Raw genomic sequence first — 17,277 nt, forward strand, 5'->3', positions numbered from 1 at the left:
CGACTCAAACCTCTGAAAATCGGTCGGAGGAAGGCATACATACATGTACACCTGTATCTTCTTACAGCTGACCATTTTCGACGTAACTGATATACAAGTCCATGATCCTGTGATATTATGCTGATTACTTCATTAGAGAGAATGCGATCACGCATATAAGCTAACTTGAAACTCTTACCCTACGTGATGACAGTTTACCATGCTAATAAAACCACCAACGAATCCCCTCTTCCTCAGTTGTCAACAGCAATTGAATCAGCAAGATATGATCATGCCTATGTAAGCGATAAATGATCATACAAAATTAAAAATAAGGAAATTATTACGTATTATTTGTAAATAATACCTCATCTATAGTACATGTATTCCATTTCACAATAATTACCCATTAGTTTACCTGTAAAAATCTGTCCATGAACTGACCAACCAACGCACGCTCCTATTACATGTATGTGCAAATCAGACTGTTTTACACAAATCCATGCTTTGAATAAGAAATAAAAAGTTTTACAACACATGGGATTGACATAATAGTTTCTCTCGAACGTACGTTAAGCGTGGCATTGGCGTCCGGTTTATATTTAATGTATAGTTAAAGAACCAGCAAACTGTGACATTGACCTCAGACTAGAAACTCTCGCTAGATGCATGATGTCGACCTCTCGATAGATGCATGATGTCGACCTCTCGATAGATGCATGATGTCGACCTCTCGCTAGATGCATGATTTCGACCTCTCGATAGATGCATAATGTCGACCTCTCGATAGATGCATGATTTCGACCTCTCGCTAGATGCATGATGTCGACCTCTCGATAGATGCATGATGTCGACCTCTCGATAGATGCATGATGTCGACCTCTCGCTAGATGCATGATGTCGACCTCTCGATAGATGCATAATGTCGACCTCTCGATAGATGCATGATTTCGACCTCTCGCTAGATGCATGATGTCGACGTGTGTATGACCAACATATTCAAGCAACAACTATGTATCCAGAGAGCAGGAGTACTCTTGCTTCTTATAACATTCAAATGAGGTACAGATTTCTATAACAGTCGCAATTATAGTGGCTTTGCATACCCGATATACTGTTGACATGGTATCGACTATCGTTAGCTTGAGGAAACCCACAAGAAGTCAACATGACAGATTACGTAACCAGCCTCTCTAATTGCTATTTAAATGACGTGAACACCATCATGAACGTAAGTGTATCTGTCGAGAGACAGTTCAACGACAGTAGGAGCATATTATTAATGTTTTATGTACGACAATATTTACACGTTTTCCTTTAAGGAATTTTCGTATTTTGGACGATAAGAAACGATTGAACGATTAGAAACAATTATCCGTAGAAATTATTTCTGCACATGTGTGTTTACATACTTTTATAGACAATACTTCAATAAACAATTGTATTATGCTATACGTCGCTATGGAGTCGATGCGTACAACAATCAGTGTAATATTTCACTAACTGTATGATCCGAGTAAAAATACAAGCTAATAGTTCGGTATTAAAAGATGTGGCTCATTCATAGTACTAACACTGCACTTCGTATTGGTATGTTTTCATTCCTTAAACTCGATTAATCAGAATCTGTATATAACACGATAGAGCATCGCGCAGTTTACAGTCGACAGATCATAAATGCTTAGCGAAGCAATTGTTGGTTTTACTAGCTCCTTTATACAGACGTACATCATTATGATTAAATGATGACATGAATCATGCGGATAATCCTTCTCTTTCATTTTATTGCATGCTCTGTATGGTACTTTAACTACACATACGATATATATCGCCGGTGGTCGACTTTAGTTTCAAACAACTTGTAGAAATAAATTGCATTGAAGAAACTATATTACTAAAATTTCTCTCGTTTGTATTGCGAAACAGGTATCGCTTTCTGTGTAATCAAAACAAGTGCTCGGGGTAGCATGAACAACCAAGCGCCATAATATGCTTACGATGTTTTAAAGAGAAACAATATCGATAGCCCATAGCGAAATCCCATGGCGTTTATTCCGCAATAAACCGTAGGGAATTATTCACACCCATTTCTGCAGACTTCACTCCATGATTTTACTGGGAGAAAATATCTTTAAGGTCACTGACATGGATTAATATTTTAGCCGAGGCATCATTGTTCAGTGCGATAAGTTCGGAAGCTCTAAATGCCACTTCTTTGTTTACATTTATGAATAGTTCAGAACATTTGCCGTTCCGAGGATATTTGACAAATAGGTTTTGGTGCGCAATTGATAGCATGTGGCGATTTCAAGGCAATGACCGCCACACCTGACTATCACCGTTGAAGATGGTATAAACAGGATACTGTTCACCTCTTTCTTTGTAAGTTATCAATTTTGAAGGTGGTTCGTGAAAAACGATTATTACAAAAATAATATAACGCGCTTAAAACTATTTTATGGACATTAAAGAAACGGCGAAAGCGGAAGCGTACCTCATTTTCGTTCATCGGTACCTGAGAGTAGGAAACAGAGATAAACACTGTTGACCTTGCTGTCAATAAGTTTTTAAGGTCAATTTGCTAAAAAGCATACCGTAATGCTGATGTTGCTCTAATGTGCATTCAAATATTTGATAACACATGCCTGCCTTGTATAGTGCCTTTTCCTCATTGCAACAAATTATGTGCGATTGTCCAAAAGCCTTTATCGCACTTAATTTGTAAAAACTAGTATTCATTTTCCATTTTAAATTTATGGTAGATATGGCAATGTGCGACTTCGCATTTTTTTATTAACGAAATGTCCACGTGTAAACGTACTTAAATTTCGTCTTGCGCTTTCTGAGTGACCGGTGATTAACACCGCTGAATTTGCACTGTTATCAATCCAATGTCGAATATCAGACTAACGCAACAAACGTATACTAATATCATACTGTGTCAGCTGGCATTTCTTTCAACGACCTTTAAAAATATTCTGTAATTAAAAAATGCTTCTATTGTTAATATTCGGGCTATAAGGGACACGTACAATTTCCGACCAACGATGTTCCAGCCGATGCACGAGATCTTTTCTCTCCGTGTACAAACGTTCCGATTATCGGTCGGGGTGGGGGGGGGGGTGGGGGCTAGGATTCCAGGAGATTAGTTAATCTCATTATGCACAGGTAGTCGTCTCAGCGCCGAATATTATGTCTGTCTGGAAAATATTGGATATCGACTACTGAGTGGTTAATCTACAAACGTGAACTTTGTGGAAGTTCGGGGCTAATGGCATTCGTAATAGCTGTTCTAGGTTAAGTAATATTTTCGTAGGTATTTTATTACACATTGCGGCTGTGGATAATGTTAATGTTCGTTATTGCTACACCAATGCTCGTAGCCACTATTGCACGCAGCTATCAATTAATAAACGTGCGCCGCGATGCGAGGTCAGAATAGTCCCTATGAGACTTTTTAGGCAGGTTTCTAATTAGTCTGGGTCGTGAAAGGTGATATTTATTCAATTATCCCGATGTCGCCAGATCGTGCTGAAAATAGCACTATGCATCGCAGCGCGGACTGAAATGCCGCAAGGCAAGGGTCAAACTGAACGGGTCTCCATGTTTGAGACAATTGGTGAAAATATAATTAACTCCCCTGTTAGTAAATTTGCCATAGCTAACATGGGTGAATTATACGATACTGAAATAAAATTGACGGGTTATTTGAAGGTTTAACTCAGATCGACATGCTTCATATTTTAATTCTTTGAAATTGTACATGGCATTTGAATCACGTTTAATAAATTGTATTTAACCGTAAGGATCATAAATGTTTGCATATGATAAATTTCCTCGTGTGTTTTGTTCGAATGTGTGACATGTGTAAGGCTTCTATTCACTTTTGATTGCTTGTCATTAAAATGCAAAAAGATACATACAATTATTATTGTTAATTAAAAACAAACGTTTGTATAAATACCTTTTGTTAACTTGTTAAATTTTGTTTGCTTTTAAATAAAATGAAACTAACTGTGTATGCTCAATACATTTTGTAGGGTATTTAAGACGCTCACAATTAACTCAATTATACAGCACAAAAAGTTAAGCAAATCTCTGCACATTTAATGGAACACTTGCAATACAATGTCAACTGGAATATTGATAAAATTGATAAATTATGTAGTGTAATGTTCATAAAACCCATTTTTATACTGCTCTGCAATGATCATTAAATTATATTTTTTATGTGAACTTTGCTAGACAAATGGATCTATCATTCAAACCTATAACATTGGTTGTTAAAAAATGCCAAGTGCACTCAATAATTAAATCTGTCACAATATGTCATATATCGTGTAAGTTCTATAGAAACAGACATGATTTAAATGTTACATGATGATTTGAAATATTTAAGGAGTATTTAAAATGGATGAAAACTATTGTGTACGAATGTGAGTTTGTTTGTATTTTAATTTTATTGCAATTATCATATAAATTATGTCATTTGGTGAATGAACTGTGTGTATGCCAATTAAATAACATGTGACTTACGCAGAGCATGCGCAACGCGCATGTTTATACAGGAAAATGCATGATCGTCAAAAATACCCATATTTTAAAAATACCCAATCAGACAAAACATTGCACTTACAGGGTTCGACATTAACTTTTTTTACAGCCAGACCATCGGACCAGCTCCTTTAAAATGTACTAGCCCGAATATGATGTCTACTAGACCATAAATGACATAACAAATAAACACAATTGTGTCGTGTAACTGTTTAATCAATTATTTATCAGTAAATAATTAGTGAACACAAGAAAGTCATTTTGATGCAGAGTAAAAAATAAAATAAAACTATGAAACAACATAAAATGTTTGTTATAATTTCACTGTTTATCACCAGTTAAATAAATGATGTCTGTACAGCAGGTGACATTTATTCAAGGTCATCAAATTCTGGCCTCCTTGACCGCTGTGCTCCATGCAACCACAGCTCCAAGGCCCTTTTTCCAGCATAATCTGTGTCAGTTTTACCGTCGGATTCTTCTTTATAAACTTATTTGTCGGATGAAAATCCAATCTTGAACAAAGCCATTCTTTAAATAACATTCTCTCGTCTGCTACGCCAAAATGTTTACATTGATGATACCGATTGTCAATAGAAGTCGTAAAAACATGATGTAAAGTTCTAAGACACTTCAGAAAATCATTAATATTCATGACAACTTGACCAATGGAAACAAGCAATTTCTGCGGGAAGCTCTCCTTCGCGTCTAAAAATAACGATGAATCATGTGAATTCTCCGCGTTTATTTATATACGCTAGTTTTGTTCTGATGTAAATAACGGATATGAGAGTTATTTTACACATTAAGAGAAAAAGGTTTTCGGTTAGGTATAGTTATATTAATCAGTATAGATTTGTTATGTACGACCAGTCGGACAAGCTAGCCCACAGTTTTACTAGCCCGACCACCGATCTTACTAGACAATGTCTGTCGGACGTGCCTTAGTGTCGAACCCTGACTTAATAAGAATCACTAGTTGGATTATACATGTATCTTGATCAATTTCAGTATTTTTCATCTTATATTTGTTTGAATGACTTTTATGTTATATTTTATAACTATTGATCAATGAACACTGTTATGACTCAGTTTATCCTATAAAATAAGAATGTTTTAAGTGATTTTTTAAAGTAAAACATATTGCAATACAACAAGTGACTCTGTCTCAAACTCACAGTTACAGGTCAAAGGTCAAATATGACCTTAACACATCTTGCTTTTGATGTAAGCTAATTCATAACTAAAATTAAAAAACTTGTATAATATGGTGTTAAGTGTTGGCAACACATCCTTAACATGAGTCATGGATGCGTCCTCTGAAAAATTCATGTTTCACTTATTGTGTTCTATTTTGCAGATGGGAACATTTACTCTGGATGGACAGAGCTATCTAATAAAGCCTTACTCGGCTGGAATGAACAGCAGTGATCAAAATAACCAAAGTGCACAATCCATACCTCACTTAATCTACTCATTGAAACATTCAAAAAATCATAACCATAGTGAAACACACTGTTCTATGAATACAGGTAAGTCTGAATCAATTTCTTTAGTATGTGTACAGTTTGCCCTTTTTTCTGATGAATAAACTTACCACAATGTATTATTTAGTATGCTGAATAAGGGTAAGATCTTTGTTTTAATAATTCTGTTTTTCTTAAATATGAGTAATAAAATACCAAGTCTTCATTATGTACCGATGGTGCACCTTAATATTTCCTCAGATTTTTATTAATTTTGCATATCATTCATTCATTTTTATCCACATAATATGTACATTACTTTCCTCTTCTTTTTCTTTCTCAACTCCTTTTTTATTTGTTTTTAGTTTTATTTCATGCTCTGAGATACAAAAATTAGTATAGACCTGACAAACATAGCATTATAAAAATACACTTAAAATTAAATTATGACGTCCTTTATGCTCCAACCTGCTATTTTATGTTACAAGCATATTGCTCAAAATTAAAATATCATTAAGCCTGAGATATTGAAGAAACCAACTTTTAAAGGCATACACTAGTAATTGTAAATGTTTATAGGAAAAGAGAAGTCAGCTTCCAAGTTTCATGAGAATTTGGAGAACTGGCTGAATAAAACCTGTCACATAATATTATATAATAAGTCTGTTCCACAAGCCAGAATACTGCTGGGAACTGCAAAAAAATGATTCTTGGCAAGAGAAAGTTTCCATAGTGAAATTGCAAGACAATGTCAATTCTGAAGTGATTTATTATGATGTAAAGATTAACAGCTCATGATTGTGGTAAAATGTGCATGTTTACTGATGTTTAGGGGTTGATAACACTATGGAAGGGTACACCATCCAGTGCAGTTATTTATTTCTGCTCCAATTGCAGATAAAATGTGTAAACAGTTTTCCCCGAACAGTGCTCATGTGAAGTATTTCCATGACACTTGAATTTCGAGAACATTTGCTAGCTAAGTCGTATTCACATGCTCTTCTGTAGATGTGACTGTGCATTTAAATATCAAGTCCACGATCACAACTGATTATTTGAATGTATTTAGTGAATAAGTATTAAGTGAATAAGAACCGTTACTCATATTCTCCTTAACATAATTTAATATCAGAAAAAGTTGTTAAACTTAGATTTTGCTTTTGATGAGTCATTGTATGATGCAGTATACATGTATTTTTGCAATGCAATTTTCTAAGTCATTGTTAATCTTTTCCTTCAAGATAAACACCCTTTTGACTAATTTTGGTAAGTTATCATATTGAAAGTTTGTTTACTTAATGCAATTAATTATCCAAGTTTTACCTTCAATGGTTATTTTCATTAACTTACAGACATATTCATCACAATAGTATATATATCTGTTCAGTGGTCTTGTAAAATACACACGCTAGGTTTTCTAAAAGTGGGTTAAATAACTTGCTGATGATGGTAATTTTTATGTTTTGTGCATCTGGTTTTGAAGACAGTGGGTGGGCAAAATTCTTCTTCTTTCTATGTCAATCTGTGATAAAAACATCTAATCAGATTTGTGTTGGAATCAGCAATAAAATCTGCATTGAACCTGGAAATTGTGATAGTTTTATAGTTTAACCCTTTACCACTTAGATTTGTATTTTGACGCATTTGTAGTCCCATAGAAAGTTAAATATAATTTAATACCTTTCTTACTTGATTCATATAGTTTTATAGTTTAACCCTTTACCACTTAGATTTGTATTTTGACGCATTGGTAGTCCCATAGAAAGTTAAATATAATTTAATACCTTTCTTACTTGATTCAATTTTTAAAGGCTTCATTTCAAACCCTTAGATACTGATGAGCAGCAAACAGCATAAAAGTCTGAATTCGAATATTTTTCTTTCATTCTATGAATGTTTTGATATGTTACCAATGTTTTTTTTTTATGCCCCCAAAGGAGGGCATATAGTGATAGCACTGTCCGTCACACTTTGTGTTTAGTTTTAGAAAAATGCTCATACTATGTCCCTTCAGATGTAACATTCATATTTGGTATGCATGTGTATATGGACAAGGCCTTTCCATACGCACACACATTTTGACCCCTTTGACCTTGATTTTGACCTTGATCTTGAAATTAGGGTCCGCGTTAAGGTTTCGAAGGGGTTTAGGTTCCGAAAAATGGTCATAACTTCTATCAAAGCGTTTATTGGGGGCATATGTTATCCTATAGAGACATCTCTTGTTTCCATTTTTTGGTTGTTATTGAATATAAGTCGTAAATCTTGCCAGAAATTATCACTCAGCTCTGAAATTCATTTTTAGCTCCACTATTATATATAAAATATATATAGTGGAGCTATCCTACTCACCCCAGGGTTGGCGTCTACGTCAGTGTTAGCGTTAGCGTGCAAGTATTATTTTCGTACTACCCAAAAAAATTTCTTTGTCCCTTTACATATTGCTTTCATATTTTGCATACTTGTTAACTAACATGACCCCAACCTATAAACAAGAGCAGACAACTCTATCAAGCATTTTGTCATAATTATGGCCCCTTTTCCACTTAGAATATGCAGCAAGTGTTAAAGTTTGTGTACTACAGTACCCCAACTATTTTCAATGTCCCTTAACATATTGCTTTCATATTTTGCATACTTGTTAACCATCATGACCCCAACCTATAAACAAGAGCAGACAACTGTATCAAGCATTTTGACAGAATTATTGCCCCTTTTATACTTAGAATATGCATATTATTGATAAATCTATGTTAAAGTTTGCGTACTACCCCAAATATTTCCTAAGGATATGGAGCTATCCTACTCACCCCGGCGTCGGCGTTAGTGTCTGCGTCTGCGTTAGCGTGCAAATTTTAAAGTTTTCATACTTCCCCAAATATTTTCTTTGTCCCTTAACACTTATTACTTTGTTTTATGTCTTCACAAATGTTCAATAGATTGTGGAAAATATACCTGAACTATTACCTTGACCTTATTGAATAATTTGAACAATTTTCCTATGATGGCTTACGTTATACTGTCAAGCAATCGAATAGTTGAGCGCGCTGTCCTCTGACAGCTCTTGTTAATATAATATTTTTTGTATTTTTGTAAGAGAAACATATTGGTATATAGTGTAAGGGCTTGTATTAAATAGTCAATTAACAATATATAATTATATGGTGAAGATACAAGCCTTTTACCATGATACTTTGGCAAACTATAGTTCAGTTTCCATTAGGCATATGGGTACTAAAACACAACGTTAAAATTGTTGATATATTTGATTAAATATGTTAAAATCGCTAAGTAAATTATGTTGTTGATTTTATTGGCTTTGATCTGTTTGCTTTCTAATCTGTTATAATAATAATATTCCTTAATATTTGTTTTGGTATACATAGATGTAGGTATTAAAGAGATCAAATATGGAAATGACAAACCATTATGAAATGTATTAAATGCATGTTTTTGTTAGGTAATCAATCTTAGTATTAAGTTGGATTTAATTTATGATACTGGTACAACAAGGCCTAATGGATGCTCATTTTATGCAAGCATTTGACATAGTCCCCTGTACAACAAAGCAAACATTTAACTAAAATGTTAAATAGCATTCTGTTCTTTATACAACTTAGTCCACAACAATAATTTAATCTTTACAAAAATAATTAAAACGTTTTTGTCTTTAGCGAGCGCAAACTAAAAAATGCTTTTTAAAAGAATTGGTAAGAGTGCTCCAAATGTCATCAAAAATGTAAAATTTGGAGTTGCCTTATCTTCATTAAAAATCGATAAGGTATTTTGTTTACTGGTTTCTCTGAAAGTCAATTATCAGTGTTGAATGCTAAATGATGTTTGTGTTTTAACTTAAAACTTTGGAAATTTTATGTCATACAATAATTTCGAAAAACTTAATAATGCTTTAAGAAATTGGTCAGGATAAATGTTGTGAACTCTTTTTTGTTTGATAGGACTTATCTATATTCAATGATTGAAATATGCCCAACTTTTCAGTTGGCTGTATACTACAAAATCATGTAATGGCTTTGTGGAATTGGCTCTTGAAGGCTGGTTATTTAATTATAAGTTACCAAGTAAATCATGATGACGGGCACTAACCACAAACCCTGTAATGTCCTTCAATTCGGAGAATGCTGATCATCCAGCAAAAGCCAGAATGGACTATAGGCCATCTGCTCACATATGCAGATGATGTCTTTTTGCTTTCAATGGACAAAATATACGCATTACAGTGACAGCAGTTGGTCCCGTCATCTAGGATTAACATTCAATGATTGGATTGTGAATTGTGTCACCACGTATTGTCACTAAGCCCTGACGAGCATCAATCATTGCTCAACAGTTGGTTAAAGCCCCTAAAGCCACTGTTCTGTTTGTTTTAAATCTTACACTGTTCAGTATTAATGTAGATAAAGCTGTCACAATTTTACACTACTGTTTATCTCTGAAAACTTGAAATGTTAAACATTTACTTTACATTTCACAAGGTGGTATGAAAAAGTAATAGGATTTTGATTAGATGCTGACATGTCAGCTGTGTAGAGACCGGGTTATCTTGACTTAAATATATCATTCATGTTTGAATGCACTTGTTATTTCAGACTGGCGAATAACCTTAAACAATATTACAAACTGTAACTCACTTTCTTTATATATAGGTATAAATCTTGTTATTTTTTTAGTACTTTGATGTTTGAAATATCTCCTCTTTAACTAATGAGTTCTTACTAAATCAGTTTATAATTCATTATTAATTGGTTTCTTCTTCTTTTTCTTGACGTTTCTTTGGTGGGTTTGTTCATGTAGGTTATTGCAACATAAATTATAATTGTGCCATACTATAAAACTTTGTTGGTCAGATAAAATAATAGCACTTCTAAAGATAGTACTGGCTTTTAATGTATAAGACAGACATCATTGAAAGTTGTAAATGTATGGTCCAGTAAGTCATGGACGGACACAGAAGTTATAACGGACTTTTTTTTTAGCTTACCTGAGCACAACGTGCTCATGGTGAGCTTTTGTGATTGTATTTTGTCTGTCTTGAGTCGTCTGTCGTAAACATTTTGCCTTGTGAACACTCTAGAGGCCACATTTATTGTCTGATCTTCATGAAATTTGGTCAGAACATTTGTCCCATTGATACCTCGACTGAGTTCGAAACTGGGTCATGCTGGGTCAAAAACTAGGTCACTAGGTCAAAAAAAGAAAAACCTTGTGAACACTATAGTAGTCACATTTGATGCCCAATCTTCATGTAACTTTGTCAAAATGTTTGTCTAAATGATATGTTGGTTGAGTTCAAAAATGGTTCCAGTCTGTTGAAAAACATGGCCGCCAGGGGGCGGGGTAGTATTCCTTATATGGGTTTAGGGAAATCTTGTGAACACTCTAGAAGTCACAATTTTTGCCCAATCATCATGAAACTTGGTAAAAACATTGGTTTCATCGATATCTCGGATGAGTTTGAAAATGGTCCAGATCGGTTACAAAACATGGCCGCCAGGGGGCGGGGCAGTTTTCCTTATATGGCTATAGTAAAACCTTGTTAACACTCTAGAGGCTACATTTATTGTCCAATCTTCATGAAAATTGATCAGAAGATTGGTCTCAATGATATCTTGGATGAGTTCAAAAATGGTAACGTTTGCTAAAAAAATATGGCTGCCAATGGGCGGGGCATTTTTCCTGATATGGCAATATGGCTATAGTAAAATCAATTCTTCATGAAACTTGGTCAAAAGATACATCCCAATAATATCGTGGACGAGTTCAAAAATGATGCTGGTTGGTTGAAAAACATGGCTGCCAGGGGACTGGGCATTTTTCCTTATATGGCAATACTAAAACCTTGTTAACACTCTAGAGGCCACATTTATCTTCCGATCTTCATGAAACTTGGTCAGAAGATTTGTCCTAATGATATCTTGGATGAGTTCGAAAATGGTTTCGGTTGCTTAAAAAACATGGCCACCAGGGGGTGGGGCATTTTTCCTAATATGGCTATATATCATGCTTTAGTAAAACCTTGTTAACATTCTAGAGGCCACATTTATTGTCCGATCATCATGAAACTTGATCAGAAGCTTTGTCTCAATGATATCTTGGATGAGTTCGATAATGGTTCCGGTTGGTGGAAAAACATGGCCACCAAGGGGGTGTTGCATTTTTCCTTACATATCTATACATAGTAGTTAAACCTTGATAACATTCTAGAAGCCATATAATTATATTGTACGATATCATGAAACTTTGTTAGAAGATTTGTTCCAATGATATTTTGGACAAGTTCCAAAATGGTTCCAGTTGCTTGAAAAACATGGCCACCAGTGGGCGGGGCATTTTTCCTTATATGGACTTATGAATCTTCATGAAACATTGTCAGAATATTTGTTAAAATGATATCTTGGATGTGTATGAAAAAGGTTCTGGTCTGTTGAAAAAACGTGGCTGCCAGGGTGTTCACTAGTCATGAAAGTTGGTAAGAACATTTTGTTCTAATGACATCTTGGGCTGCACAGAACAGGTCAGTTCCTTTGAATCTCAGGTGAGCGACTTTGGGCCTTTCAGGCCCTCTTGTTTTGGAAGCATACTTATGATCTTTTACTCCGTAACATACAGGGAAGAGGAATCTGTGAAACATTGCCCTTGTTTTAAGACATAGTATTTCACTTACAGGGGCATTCCTGAGTCTATTTCAGCTATACACACAATCGAGCAGCGAAGCTGCGAGTGGGGGGTAGGTGCGGAAGGGGGTCTCCTCTAAAACGAGTAAAGTCTATACAGTGATTACTACCCCTCATCAGTGGAAAAAAGACTTTACTTCGTATGTTTGGAGTTAAGACTGTGTTGTGTTTTGTACCCACTGTTACTTTCTAAATGTGGACGTCTTGTTTGCTAGTTTACATAATTATGCCCCTAACCCTGAACCCTCACTTTTTATTGCATTTTTGGAATTTAAAGAGTTTTCTTTTTTTTAAGTTTGAAACTGAATTATACGCACGGGCGTACTGCCGTAAGCGTAGGAACGCCCCTGACTGAATACAGGTCATGTACATGGTATCAAAAATAGGTATTAATTACTAAGGAACAATTTTGTAACTCATATACATAACATGTACTCTATAATTGTGTATCTTTCATGGTCCAAAAGTATTGCCAATATCTAAAGAGTTTTGTGTCTTTTTGTGTGGTTATGTCATGTATCCTACATTTGTATGTGTTAATACACCTACAACATGTATGTAAACCCTTTACTACACACTTTGACGCATTTGAAATCCTTTACAATATCAAATTAAATTTAAGTCCTTTCTTAATATTTAAGTTTGAAATGCTTCGTTTCCAACTCTAAGATACTGATGAGCAGCAAACAGCATAAAACATGAACAGACTGCAAGTTACTTGCAGGCTTTTCTGGTTTTATGCAATTGCACATAGGCCATAGCCATTTTCACTTTGCTTCTGATATGAGTGGGAGAGGGTTAAGTGATAAATCCTCCAGTAAGTAATTTAGAGAATGTCTGGTCAATGTGTGTCAATGACTGCTATGGGGCTTTTCAAGATTTTTTAACAAATTTCATAGGTCAGCTTAAGAAAGTTTGGCCTACCCCATTTAGGGTGGTATGCTGGTATTGTAATATTATTATGATAAGACTATAATATAAGCTAATCAAGGCTTTGCCCTATCTCTTGGTATGAACTTTAGATTGGGACAAATATTGATCCTTTAGAGGGTTGTAGATGAAATTTGAATTATCTTAGTGACTGTTCAGTTTATTACCTGATTATGGTCTCTTGCATAATTTTTACAACAAGCAAATAATGATTTCTCCTCAATGTGATTATCCTTGTCACCATGACAACAGCTATCATAATTAGAATCCCTCTTTATTTTTGGGTTCAGCATTTTTTTTTGTTCTACGACCAGTTTACTTGTCATAGGATCAAATATTATATTAAAATTAGGTTCATTTGGGGTGTAACTTTTTTGTCCACAGACTGGTTAGATCCTGTCATTTGATCACATGTAATGATAACCAGTATATTATACAAACCAAAAATAACACTTCTGTTTGTTGTAATCATTCATGTTTGTGTTGTATTTTATTCACCTTTCACTTTGTCTTCCATGTTAATAAGGAGTATCATTTTTTTACTTTTAATAAACAATCATAAATGGTGCACACAAAAATGACAACCATTCCATTTTTTCTTGTAGCACTTACTGACCTTTATAGATCCCTCTGCTTCACCCCAGAAAAAGCTATGCCCCCTAAGTAACTGTTATCCTGGCCATTTTCTTGAAAGATTTCTATGGCAATGACTGGTCTGATTATTAACACATCAAGACAGGCACTGCGCTCATTAACACTATAATGTTTAATGATGGTTGTCTGAAACTTGACACAGATGATCCCTCTGATAAGCCCATCAGCTTCTGATGATCTGGCTCTCCATGGTCTTCAGACTTTGTTTCAGCTTCAATTCAAAATATTTTGTTCCATGTTGTTTTGTCTTCAACATCTTTGGACTTAATTTCAGCTTCAGTTCAAGATATTTTTTCTGTTGCTCTTTTGTTGTTTTGTCTTCAACCTGGTTTCAGATCGTGCAACATATGGTGATTCTCTTTCTTCTTCATGGTTTACAATCTGGTTTCAGGATCAGACTGTATAAAATATGTTTGCGTTGTGTTCTTTTGTCTTAATTTTCCACTTGGTTTCACCTGCAGTACAAAATATTGTGTCCTGTAAAAGGAAAAATGCCTGTTCATTATAATATGCACATGGTAATGAGCAGCATTTTTAGCTTTCCATGACACAATAAAATGCTGTAAGCTTTGTTGTAATTAGCTCTTTTACTTACCGACAGCTTCAGTCAGGAAAATTGGTATATATGCTGGTTACTTCGGATGAGAAAATGAAGTTTGTCAATTTTTAGTTGAACAGGTCAGAGGTCATGGTGAGGGTCACATGGGCTTGTGATAACATGAAATTTTAGCCCATTTCATAACTCCAAGGTTGGAAAAGGTTTGACCTACAATTATGTCAGATAGGTGACTTGGGATAAAAGAAAGATGACTATTTGGATTATGAGGTCAAAGGTCAAGGTCACTTAGATTTGAAATATTAGTTTATTTTCTAGAGAAGCATGCATATATCATGAAAATTGGGATTCTGGTTACTTGTGAGGAAAGGGTATTATTGATTTTGAGGTCAAAGGCCAATATGATATGCATTGAATACGTTTCTGCATACTATTTAGAGGATGCTTTTACCTATGATCATGCAAATTGGTATTATGTTTACAGCTCTATATTTTGAGGTCAAGGTCACATTTGACTTTTAATAATTTAAGTTTTCTTCATCTCTTGTTTTCAATCAAAATTGTTTGACAAAAACATTGCTAGGGTTCATACTCAGTTAAAATTTATGTTGCAGAATAAACCATAAAATACTAATTACCATGAAATAACTAACAAAAGAGAAGAAGATACGTGTAAAAAGGATCAGTTGATATGTATTTTCAAATCGCTTCTAAGTCCGTATTTAATTTCGATGTTAGCCCCAATCTTTACCTTGTTGAATGTGACTTTTATAAATTACAGTACATTTTGTACTGTTGTCTTATACTAATACTATCATTAATACTAATATAACTAATAAAACTAATACTTATACATTTACACAAACTGATCAATATGGCCATACTTAATAATGTTTCAATATATGCTGTTGTACTTTACAATAGCAATTGTTACTGTTTGCCTACATAAATGTACCCTCAACCCGTCCACCCCACCTTTAATACAGCAACAGCAAAAACAACATTACTGCAGCTCAGACTTCCAATAACTACTGTCGCAGCAAATCACAGTATCATTCTCATCATGACACTTAACACTTCCCTGTACATCTCAAGGTGGCCTTTGATATAGGATTCAGAGGCCAAGGAGCTACCTGGGCTGTCAGTAATTGCTTTTTAATCAGCCAATTACAGGGTCCCCATCTTATCAGAGTCTCTTTAATCTCCTTGCTAAGGAGATTTCAGAAGCACCAATGATGTTGTTAATCATGATTCAGTGTTTCTCAGCCACTCTAAGGGTCGAGGGTTATGCATATCTTTTGCAACTTCATGCTCCACTTCTCCTGCATCTTTAGGATTAAATGATTTTAAAGGTACACTTAAAGGTACTTTATCACCATTTGTGTAGGAAGGTCAAGGGTCATTGTAAAAGAATAGACTTTTATTCAGAGGGCTTTGCATAAAACTCTTTTATCTGATGAAAAACAGCATAGAACTTTTTTTATAGAACCGATTCTTGATTTGAAAAAAGGTAACTGTCAAAGAAAGATGTGACACGAGTAAGCATCAGAAGAATCCTATTATTTTAATAATTATTAAATTATTGAATATTTATTGACCTGGCTGAAAATTACAGTTTGGTCACAGAGGCCTCTTATGGTCAATAATACTCAATGATGATTGTTCTTTTGTCCCCAGGAGCCTTAAAATAATATATTTTGAATCTGTTACTAAGTAATGGTTCTACCCATAGTATAGACATGAATAGGACTCTGTGTGCTTTTGACAAATGAACAATATCAAGTGTAAACTTTATGCTGCAACTTTAATGCCAGAACAATAATAATGTCGTATTTCAATAGACAATTTACTGTCGTAATGTATCTGCAACTCATATTGGTTTTGGTCAAGCCTCACTCGTTAAAAACACTCACCTTTTAAATGTACAAGCATGCATTTTCATTCATCATGAAAATAGTATGACATTAATGTGCAAAAACTCTGTTTTCTTATATTTGGTTTTAAGCGTTTTACGAACGCTAGTGCAAAACAAATGAGAATGCATGACAAGAAACGTTTACAGTATTTTTCACATTTGTAGTAGTTTATTGTACTACATGACCTGCAAGAAAAAGTGACTGCAAGGACAAAGTATGGAGATCATACAATTGCCATTGACTGAGTGCCAAATGAATGTATATTATGATATAAGGAGGACAAACATAATGTAGTTTAACTCTATGTGGTTTGACATGCTTTAGTCTAGACTAGTTGTTACATATTGAGAGCTTGTTGGCAATTCAGTATTACAGTCACAAAGGTCAAAGAATGCACACAACTGGAGAATTGGAATGCTGATTGCTGGAATAATGTCACATGCACAAGTAATAGTGCATTGTAACAAAAATTTAAATAAGAAAATATTATTATACCCCCACAAACGAAGTTTAGGGGGGTATATAGGAGT

At 34.6% G+C, this 17,277-nt stretch overlaps 1 protein-coding gene across 1 annotated transcript in view; it reads left to right on the forward strand.

Annotated features, from left to right (window-relative positions):
- Window positions 1-17,277, forward strand: part of LOC127859478 (A disintegrin and metalloproteinase with thrombospondin motifs 9-like) — a 205,145-nt gene that overhangs the window by 3,023 nt on the left and 184,845 nt on the right. Inside the window, exon 3 of the mRNA XM_052396923.1 lies at window positions 5,894-6,065. Coding sequence (XP_052252883.1) covers window positions 5,894-6,065 — 172 coding nt within the window. The remainder of the gene's footprint in view (window positions 1-5,893; window positions 6,066-17,277) is intronic.

This window comes from Dreissena polymorpha, chromosome 1, assembly GCF_020536995.1.
Source record: "Dreissena polymorpha isolate Duluth1 chromosome 1, UMN_Dpol_1.0, whole genome shotgun sequence".
Taxonomy (NCBI): domain Eukaryota; kingdom Metazoa; phylum Mollusca; class Bivalvia; order Myida; family Dreissenidae; genus Dreissena; species Dreissena polymorpha.